The sequence below is a fragment of the Papaver somniferum genome, chromosome 6, assembly GCF_003573695.1.
Source record: "Papaver somniferum cultivar HN1 chromosome 6, ASM357369v1, whole genome shotgun sequence".
NCBI classification, from domain to species: Eukaryota; Viridiplantae; Streptophyta; class Magnoliopsida; order Ranunculales; family Papaveraceae; genus Papaver; species Papaver somniferum.
Window position 1 is genome coordinate 133,708,209 of NC_039363.1, and position 11,127 is coordinate 133,719,335.

Here is an 11,127-nt window from a genome sequence, read left to right on the forward strand (position 1 = left end):
TGTCATAAAACCTGACTGATTCTGACTAGTGACTTGTGAAGGGGAGATGATCTGTTGGATTCTTCTGATTTATTCTCGAATCTTTTTCTCAGACCGGAAGTCAATTTCATATTCTTGATCACCGGTTAAGACTTCGGAGATTCAATTGAAAGATTAGTGTAAGATCTTAGTTGGTGTTTGTTTTGCTAATTTTACCAAGGTCCAGCTGATTTCTCACAGCCCCGTTCTATCATTTGTCTGTATAAGCTCTGGAAATTCATGCCTTCAAATGTCTATGGATCTTTTTTTGGTTCAACTGCTGTTCAAAAATTAAATTTAAATTTTCAGAGTTTGTAATTTTTTACAAAAAAAAAAAAAAAAAGTAAGAAAAAAGTTGAGTTGTGTCTAAATCAAATTAAAAAAAAGTGTGCTTATTTTGTCATAAGTTTGATACAAGTAACTTTATTTTCTTAGAAACAACAAACACGATGGAATGGGAATTTGAAAATTGTATATTTAGGTATGGGATCTATATTATGTTTCCATTTTGACATAGTTATTGTGTGTCAAAAGATGAATTATCAACCGATGTAAAGGAAAGGCTATGAGCCTACAACTACAGTTCATTTGGTATCTGTCATTTTTTTCTAAAAAAAAAATTCCCATTATAAAAATTTGTTTTTTCTAAAGAAGGATTTTCTTACTACTTACGAATGCATGTGCCGAATGAAAGTGAAACTGCATTTGGTGTAGCTTATGACCTTTCAACCGGGGAATTCAAGAAAAAAATATCGTTTCAGAAATAATTGAAAACCAACTTGAAATAAAAAGAAAGATAGAAAATCAATTCTGCTGCTCGATGGATAACAATTATCCTGTGGATTTTCTTTTTTCTTGTTATTTTCGATATTTTGTTATGTTTGGGTGTACATTTTTTCCTTTTTTTAACCCTACCTAACATCGAATCATTAAGTGCTTCACTGAAGTTCTATGAAGCATGTTTAATCATGCATACCTAGCATATAGTTATTATGCGTTTCTTTTTTTTTTTGTTTTTGGAATCCGTAAGAATTAGTCTCTTTCAAAATAATAGGTGGTTTCACTTTGAAATCTTGCGAATGACATAAAACCGAGTACTAAAGAGGAACATCCACCTTATACTCTCTCCTTTATCCTTTGATCTCTTGGTAAATTTTACATTGATTTTTATTTCTTCGAAAACAAAATTCTAACAATAATATGGCATGATTCATGGTTTGGGGTTTAGAAGAGACCATTACCCATCCAGGAATCCGATTCAAAATCATTAGATAGTACTTTTGCTCTTTTTTTTTTTGTTTTGTTCTCAGTTTCGGTCCTTATTATTTTGAGATTTTTTCTTCTTTTAAGAGACAAAAAATAAATATCAAGCAAAAACTTCAACACCCGAAAGTCTCCTTGCTCAGATTTAGTCATTTGGGGCTAGGTCTGAGCAAGGATTTTTATTGTTTTCTTTTGCTTTTGCTTTTGTTTTACAAGTTTTAGTTGTTTAATTTTAATTTTTGTTGTTTTTAGTGCTTATGGAAACATTTTTTCGCGATTTGGGTGATCTTTTCTTCGTCTTTATGACGATTTTCTCTTCTCTCCAATAACGGTTCATTCAAATCTTCATGGTTCTTCTTGGCTTGCTAATCTCGACTCATCAAGAACATCAACGATTCTACACGACTTCGCTTTAGATTTATTTGAAATAAGAGGGAGTTAGGGCATCCGGGTTTGTTTGGATCTACAATATTTTGAGCAAAACACTTCATTCTCTTTAGAGCATCTCTTAATCAAGAAGAAGACAATCAGTTTCAACGGTCGTATTTGATTCCAGTTCACACCAGCATTCATCATGACTCCATATACCAAAATGGGATATCTTTGCGGTCAACTCTTTCTCTTCGCGACGTATTAACAATTGATTTCGTCTTTTGTTTTTGGATTTTGATTAGTATCCTGTATTTTGGTGTTTTTGATAATATTTTAACCATCCATGCAATCTCTGTTTTGATCTGAATGAATTGAAATGTGATTTCCATCAAAAAAATAATTTAGCACCCACAACAAAAGAAAAGACTCAAATCCCATTGCCCAATGAAATGTTACCAATTAAAAGGAACAATATCAGTTGGAACGCCTTTAATATCTAATTCAGAATACCAGAAAATGATATTGTCCTTGATATAATGAATTATTTCTTACTTGGTCTTCAGTATTTCTCTAAAACAAATCCATTATGTTCCTTCCGGATAATCCAATGGTGACATAAGCCAAAAGTCTCCTTTTTTTTTATAGATAAAACTTAAGTTACATGTAAATAACCTTATCGAGAACAAACCAGTTACATGACTGACGGGACAAATTAACATCATAAGTTAAAAGAGAAACATCAAAATTAGTGTAACTCCCTTAAATCAACAAAGCATATTAAGATATTACAACCAAATCGGAAACCTTCAAGTAGTAAACTAGTTTAGATTTCATTGTTTGGATTGTTTTACACAAATCCAAATTGAGTAACAAAACTTTGCAATTCAGTAATGTAAGGATCATAAAAATGATTCAACCATTTCCTGGTTTTAGTAACAAAAGTAACCAAGGTAATTTCAATCGTAATGAATCTCCGAAAATCTATCTGAATTGGTCGTAAACATCGTCGAAGTCTGGGATTTGAAAGTGAGTGAGCTTTGTTGTTAATGTAGAATCTGCTGTTGATGTTGTTGGACTTGTTGTAGTTGCTATCAGAATAGTTGCTCGAGTTGATAATCCTATACTGCTAGTGAGAAGATAAATGAAAATCGGAAAAAGAAAGCTAATCATATGCTACTACTAGGGATTTAAGAGCAAAGAACTAAATCAATGGAGGGTTTATCTGCTAAAATCTGCTCCAAATGAGCAAATCTGAGCAGTTGCGGTTCAAGCGTCGCTAGGGTTCAGTTCGTTGAGGAAAGAGAACGAGAATATACTTTATAACTAAGCCAAGTGTCTCCAAATGGCACTGTTTTCCCCTCATTTTAGTATGTAGTCAAGAAATCAGATAACATTATTGTGAATAGAGCATAAAAAAACCCATTTAACCCCTCTTTACCTAACTTGGTAAAAGGGGCGAAGCCAATCCAATACAGGAAGGAGCATGCACCGCACCCAGCCAAACGGGCTCCAAAGCCTAATTTAAACCAAATTAAGATTGTAGACTATTTACAAGTCTAATTTTGTTTCTAATTTTGTTTCTTCGCATCCCCTAAAAAAGCTGTACTCTAATGCAAAATTTTGCACCCCCAATCTGAAACTCTTTGCTCCGCCCCTGTTGGGAAACCAGCATTCACACTACTCCCTCCGCTGCAGTTTCAAAGTTGGCAAAGAAAACCCTCGCACAAATTTCCACCAGAAATCCCCTCCTCTTAAAAGTTGACTTAGCTGGTTGGCTAGTCTACAGTTTGCTACAACCCCATCTTCCCCCACATTACCAGTACCACTGCTCAGCCCTTCTAATGTCCCCACAGAGTCGGTCACGCCATCAATCTGATTCTGATCCACCGAGACACAAACAGAATCTACATGTTCCCCGCATTCTTAATAGCATGGTAGGAATGGTGCCACATCACGCATGCGAGATAGCGAGCAAATTAAAGTTGAACGGGTACAAATAACGGTTTTAACGATAATTCCGCGAAGCCCCGCTAGAGACCTGTTCTTTGGTCTTAACAACATTTCAGAAGATAAAAATTAATACCGATCGATCCCTATTCTCCTCTTCCTCCCTCTCTCTTTCTCTCTGAAACTGTATAATTTTTGGTTGCAATGGATGAAGAATACGATGTAATAGTTCTTGGAACTGGTCTCAAAGAATGTATCCTCAGTGGTCTTCTATCTGTCGATGGATTAAAAGTAAGTCGAATACCAATGAGCTTCTCATTTTGATATATATTGGTTAAGTAATTAGATCCATCTCATGAATTATATTTGTTGAAATAGGTATTGCATATGGATAGGAATGATTATTATGGAGGAGAATCCACCTCTCTAAATCTCATCCAGGTAATTATTTTACAACGTTGTTGTTTACCGAACACGTGATCTTACATTCGATATATCCATGACATGTATACAACTTGAATTTATTTGGTTGCAGCTCTGGAAGAAATTCAGAGGCGATGACAAGCCCCCAGAGCATTTGGGTTCAAGCAGAGAGTACAATGTTGATATGATTCCCAAGGTATATATGTCAATCTATCAATTTATAGGTGGTATGTTGCAAGTTTCTGCGTTGCTTGAAATTATGTTTATATCGCATCTTTATGGTGCCATGGACAATCTCTTTCTGTTTTGGTTCCATTTGGATTCTCTTTAGATTGGAATTTGATTCCATTTCACTTACCAGATTCTCTAAAAACATTGATTTTTTGCTTGGGCAGTTCATGATGGCAAATGGTACCTTAGTCCGAGTTCTCATCCACACAGATGTTACCAAGTACCTGAATTTCAAAGCTGTTGATGGTAGCTTTGTGTACAACAAAGGGAAGGTACAACTTTTCATCTTTTTCGTAATCGACTTGTTACATCAACTTTGTTCAGTTGAACTGACACTATGACATTTTGTTAGATACACAAAGTGCCAGCTACAGACGTGGAAGCCCTGAGATCTCCATTGATGGGATTGTTTGAAAAGCGTCCTGCTAGGAAGTTCTTTATTTATGTGCAAGATTACGAGGAGAATGATCCAAAATTTCATGAAGGGCTTGATCTGAACAAAGTTACTGCACGAGAAGTTATTTCGTATATATCTCAATCCAACTCTCTTTTCCTTTGAAATGTTTTTTATTTACACAAAGTTAGATATGCAACTCTAGTAGTAGTTCTAATCAAGCAATTGTATTATCATGAAATTTGTACTTTCTTGTAGGAAATATGGATTAGAAGATAATACGGTTGACTTCATTGGCCACGCTTTGGCACTACATAAAGATGATAGCTACTTGGATGAACCTGCTATGGGATTTGTCAAGAAAATGGAGGTAAGTTTTTATTTATCTTGAGAAACCTACCGAGTTGGTTTTTGTGGTACAATCATCCATCCAACTCCAACTATATAGTCTACCTTTGCCTCTTGAGTTTCTATCTCAGTTTCGAAGAAAAGATGATTTGGTAGTTAGTGCACTGAAAATGTTTCATGTGAGGGGAACAATAGGTGTTGAATGAAAGAGTCCATGGACCATTCATTCATTTTAGCAACACAAATCTTAGGACCACAACATAGGACCGTCGCATGCTGCAATTTTCAGTAATCGGAACAATGATTCATTCACTTTATGGTTTCAATTATGAGGTAATGTAAGGCAATACAGAAACCAAACAGAGTACATTCACAAGAAACAGCGAAACTGTTGCAACCTCAATGTCGTTCTTCTCCGAATGGCTACAATTTATCAGTGTAGTTTGTACTACTACTGATTCATTTTTTTTTTCATGTGGCATTAAGCTTTATGCAGAGTCATTGGCACGTTTTTAAGGAGGATCTCCTTATATCTATCCACTCTATGGTTTGGGTGAACTCCCACAGGTTAGTGTTGTCTGTAGCTGTACGGATTTGTCAGGAGATAATAATGCTACCGCTTTGACACTGTATATGCTGCATCTTAATCTCCAGGGATTTGCTCGTCTTAGTGCTGTTTATGGTGGAACTTACATGCTTCACAAGCCCGAATGCAAGGTACAATTTGTCACCGAAGTAAATTGTGGATTGCAAACTCTTGTAATAGAACATAAATATATGAATGCATTTAGACTCGTTGAAAATTCAGCAATGCCAACTAATACCCGAACATGAAGAACACTGATTAGTACCTTACTCGCAAATAACAGGTAGAATTCGATGGTGATGGGAAAGTATACGGCGTGACATCTGAAGGGGAAACTGCTAAAGGCAAGAAAATTGTATGCGACCCTTCGTATTTACCTGACAAGGTATATGTCAATACCCGATCTTCAAATATTTTGCCCGTCAACAGTCTCGCATAACAGGTTCTGGAATTCCATGTATGATGCAAACAGGTTAAAAAGGTCGGAAGAGTCGCACGTGCTATTTGCATTATGAGTCATCCTATCCCAAAAACCAGTGATTCTCACTCAGTTCAGGTTATTCTGCCTCAGAAGCAACTTGCACGTAAATCAGATATGTAAGTTTAGCTTATTTTCCTTTGTTTCTTGGCGCTAAACTTAAGCCACCAAGTGCTCAATAATGTCACTGGAACTTGGGGTCTCTTAGAAATGTGCAAATAATTGTTGATGGAGGTACCTCTTCTGTTGCTCTTACGCGCACAATATTGCACCAAAAGGAAAATACATTGCTTTTGTATCAACTGAAGCAGAAACTGACCATCCTGAGACAGAACTGCAGCCTGGAATCGAACTACTTGGACCTGTTGATGAAACATTTTTCGACATCTATGACAGATATGAACCCACTAATAAGGACATAGATGACAAATGCTACATATCTACTGTAAGTATCAAAACATTTTGCGGACATATAAATGCATTTCCACCTCTATCTTACCTTTTCTCTTATTGTATCAAGACTAATAGAAAAGTGAATATCAACTACCCCTAATGCTCAACCTTTCATGATAGTTGATCCAAAGACTTGTTCAGGGTTCTCTTTCACATTATCGTTTTACGAACTAATTATCCGCTGAAACTTCAACCTTTTACAGAGTTATGATGCAACGACACACTTTGAGTCTACGGTCACTGGTGTGATTGCAATGTATAGTCGAATTACAGGGAAGGTAATGTTCGCTTGGAACTGTGCATAGTTATCAAGATCTTCCAAGGATTATTCAACTTGCTTACATGTTCTCTCTTTCTAGCAAATGTTGAATACTAATCGCTTTCCTTTCGGTTCTTCATTTTGCAGGAACTTGATCTGACAGTAGACCTGAGTGCTGCAAGTGCTGCTGCCAATGAATAAATTCCATCGAATGTCATCATCATATTCTCATAGCGTCAACACGAGAGAAGCCAAGAAGGACGCTCAAAAATTTGTTTTTCTGATAGTCCTCCTAGCCATTTTACCTTTCCAAATATTTCCTCAGTTTAAGTACTGAATATTCATGTAATTTGCGTTGGTATTTTTCATATCTCAAGACTTACAGTTACTGTACTCCAGAACTGCTTGTAATCCTCCTCTATGTTTGTCGTATGAGTTTGTGGAATGTCCCACTGTTTTATCACTATTGGTAAGATGGAAAATTGAAAAAATCATCCCAGTTTCAAAAATTAGCATAAATTGGGTGTTTCACCACCGGTAATTGTGAAACACCAAAGAATTCTCCACACAAATTCTCTAAGAAAGTTCAAAATAACTCCATAGAAATTCTCGAAGAAAGTTTATGTAATACACTAAAGAGGGAAAAGGGACCAAGGAAGAAAAAAAACTGATAATTGCTGTTGAGATGACAAGAACTTCTCAAAAATACAAACACAGAATCCACAGTTTTTCTTTCCCACAAAAGTAAGATTCTCTAAAACCATCGTCAAGAAGATGCCAAGCACCCGGCTGAAGGTGTCAAAACCAAAAAAAAATAAAAATGGGATGCCAAGCAAACCATGCCCAAAATGTAATAGATTGATCCCTCAGTAACCAATGCATTAAATTATCAACCTTCAGATACAAAGAGATTGTTACAGATGAACAAGTACAAACCAGTAAGATAAATTAGGAAAATACAATAAGGAAATAAGAAGAGCTGAACTGGATACAATGTTAATCTGGCAAACCGCATTCTTTTCTTTTTGAAAAGTGATCTGGTTAACCATTTGATCGCTATAAAAGTCCTCTACGGTTTCTTTACTCTCTCTTGGATTTGGCGAGAGCTTTCTTCCTTTGTCCAAGCATGTATTGATACATATGTGGACTACCTGCAATAAGATCAAATTGCAAAATTATGGCTCAGTCATTAATCTACAACGAAGAGAACAGCTTGAGTCCAAAGGTGTTTAATTTGTGATTACGTGCCTGGGACATGGATTCCGAGGGAAATAATTGCAGCATAGAAGTAATCAAATGAAAATTTAAATTGGTTTGGCATCCTGATGCAGTATTTCTCAGATCCCTGCAAAATTATCAAAAAGATTGAGGTGAAGAAGATACAGAGCAAAGTCTAAACCCACTGCTTTGACAGTTATCATAAGTACTGAAAAATGCTTCAAAAAAAGAAGTACTGAAAAGAATTCTCTACCTAAAAGCGAGGATATGAAAAAGTGTTTTGCATTATACACCTGACTGTCAATTATGAACCACGTAAACACTGATACATGTATTGAGAATGCAGTAGGACATATTCTTAATTCTAGGAGATTAGGCAATAGGACAAACTTTTCTATTCCTGAGTTATGGTTGTTTTCTCTGTTTTCAGTTAGCCATGGAGTTCTTGCATAACCAAAAACTAGAATTGTGGCAATGAGTTTAGATATCAAGGAAGTGTTCCTAGCCGTGTCAGTTCATTTTAGGAATCTGCAAAGGTCTCTCCAGAAGATCATACATTGTTAACAACTAAAAGGTTTACAACTAAATCTTACAGTAAAAATCGATACATTAAACACACAGAATATACCTGATTTGAATTCATTACCTTTATGTACTGCAGACCGATATATATTAGACCAACTTCGCTGGTAATTCCAGTTGGATACAATACCAGAAAGGTGTTGTACCTGCACAAGCATCAATGTACTTAGTGAAATGATGAAACATTTCCTTGAAGAAAGGTAAGAACGATATTTGTCATGTTTATAATCGAAGAATTGATTATACCTGAGCCACAACAACCATGAAGGTGCAAAACCAAGTGCCTTTTTTGTACCAAAGAAAGAGTATCGGATAATCAACACTCAACATAAAACATTACAAAATTAGAAAGATATGAAAAAACAAGCACATGTAAAATAATTGAATGTAAGTATGAACAACATAGATTATTCTTGCACATTCCAATCATGTAGAGCTCATACCTCGGTAATCGACCAGCTTATAACTAAAGAACTAACTAGCACATGCGTTCGAGTCTGCGAACCAAAACATTTACTCTGTCAACTTCTAATCTACGATTGTTTGTCTATAAAATGATGGTAAATCTGCATACCTCAGGAAAACTCCACAAAATTCCCCAAGTTACAAGTAATCTTGATCCGATCTGTGGCAAAGTTGTTGTAATTGGAGATCTTACCAAGCCTATGAGACCATGAAGAATCTATCAACAAGGAAAACAAACCAACATAAAAAAGACTTATCAGAGAAATTCCAAAAAAAATCAACCAAAAATGAATCTCTTTTTACACAAGATTCGTTTAAGTTTACCTCCATTATAGCTGCAGTTTGAGCAAGTAACAAAGGCTTTTCAACAGCATTATAAACGTGTTCATGACCTGATTCTTTCAAAGTCATCAAAGCCATATACAAAACCTGAAACCTATAACAAATTGACATACAAAAGTCAGATTACAAACTACCAAGATCTCAACAAAAACAGAGAATTCTATTAAAATTTACAAAATCAGATAGAAATAGATTGAAATTACCAGCCAACGAAGATAGTCCAATTATAAATAGTAAGGTAGATACATTTCAGAACTGATAAGAAACCTGCCATTGTTAACAGTTGGATTTTTTTCTAGGATTTGCAGGAATTGCAAATGGGGATTGACAATTAAGTACATTTAATAACAAACAAGTGATGAAAATAAAGGAATGCAATTAATTAATTTAGGTGAGCAGATCCAACTACTAATGCTAATATACTACTACCAGTATGAAATTGGTCTTCAATGTTCTAACCATCAGTCAGTTATGAAACAACGGAGTTTAACTGCAACGGATGGAGAAGTAAATGCGGGTTTTGCGATATTATCACATTTGTTTTGGATTGAGAATAGACTATGGTGGACCAAAACTAAAAAGGATGGAGTAGTAAATAGTTTTCGGAATGGTTCCAGACTTCCGTGCTCTCTGGTTTAGTCCGTGATAATGGTTACATTAAGGGGGCTCATGCACATTGTCCAATATTTTTCCTGCTGATTTCATACATTGTGCATTTCTTGTATGTGAGTGTTAAAACTTTGATTACTCACCATAAATTTGTTTGTCACGCATTTAGTATTTGAGACCAACCACAAATGTTGATCTTCATGCGACACATTGTTGTCATGAGAGAAACTCACTATCGACGGTTCATTTATCTAGAAACAAAATAAAAATCTTCATTGATGTTTATAATCGTTTGAATGGAGCTTTTGTAGTTACTGCTAGATGGTGTTTACTAGGCCGTAAAAAACGGACACTAATAGGTTACTCTTGATTAGGATGTCGGAGAAAATCGAGTACTGAAACTTAAACTTATAATATCCTAGGATTTCAACAATGTTACTCTCTTCTGGTGGCAACATCTGAAACCCCATTCTTGTTGATAATCCTATTAATGCCTCATCATCCGTATTATTTTCCAACACTAGTAAGTCATAAATTTATTTATTACTATGATTTAAATTCCTTTTGACTTTCTGTTTACAACTGACCACTCATTTTTGGTTCACCTGTATAGGATCGAGTCCCTGCAAAATCATCTCAATAGGTTCGGAAAACCACCTTGAAAGTAATAGGTGATATTCCTATTAATGCCCCATCGTTGGTATTATCGTCGATTGTCCAACACTTGGCAAACTATATAAAACTTCGAATATATTTACTATAACTATTTAAATTCTATTATTTTGACCTTTTTTTTGAAAGTTAGCCGCTCTTTTTTTGGTTTCTCGAGCTTCTGCACAATCATCCCACCAATTTCTAAAGACCATCCTGAGAATCAATGGCGTTGATAGCATACCAGAGATTTTAAAAGATCAACAGTCAATGTGTTGTTAAAGTCAAAAGGGAAAAAACTTGAATGTATAGAGAGTCTGATGATAGTTGCAGACCATAGATTCATCATTGAATTTTAGCAGGTGGTTTGCGGCTCGAAAGGTATTTTAACTTTAAGAACTTCTTTAACTCTTGATTTATGAGAAATTTTGTTGAGTATTTCTCGAATTAATGTTCTTTAAATTCATTAGGGAGAAATTTTTTGGAAA

At 35.3% G+C, this 11,127-nt stretch overlaps 1 protein-coding gene and 1 pseudogene across 1 annotated transcript; one reads left to right on the forward strand and one right to left on the reverse strand.

The window, feature by feature from the left end:
* The first annotated feature begins 3,743 nt into the window (after positions 1-3,743).
* On the forward strand, positions 3,744-7,218 carry LOC113286212 (annotated as a pseudogene).
* A 510-nt stretch (positions 7,219-7,728) lies between these two features.
* LOC113286213 (very-long-chain (3R)-3-hydroxyacyl-CoA dehydratase PASTICCINO 2-like) lies at positions 7,729-9,653 on the reverse strand. The gene is made up of 8 exons (XM_026534893.1): positions 9,583-9,653; positions 9,362-9,473; positions 9,147-9,254; positions 9,017-9,069; positions 8,819-8,890; positions 8,637-8,718; positions 8,017-8,117; positions 7,729-7,919 (listed from the first exon to the last, which is right to left on the reverse strand). The coding sequence occupies exons 1-8, from the start codon at positions 9,651-9,653 to the stop codon at positions 7,853-7,855; spliced, it is 666 nt and encodes a 221-aa protein (XP_026390678.1). The 3' UTR covers positions 7,729-7,852.
* Between the last annotated feature and the right edge of the window lie 1,474 nt (positions 9,654-11,127).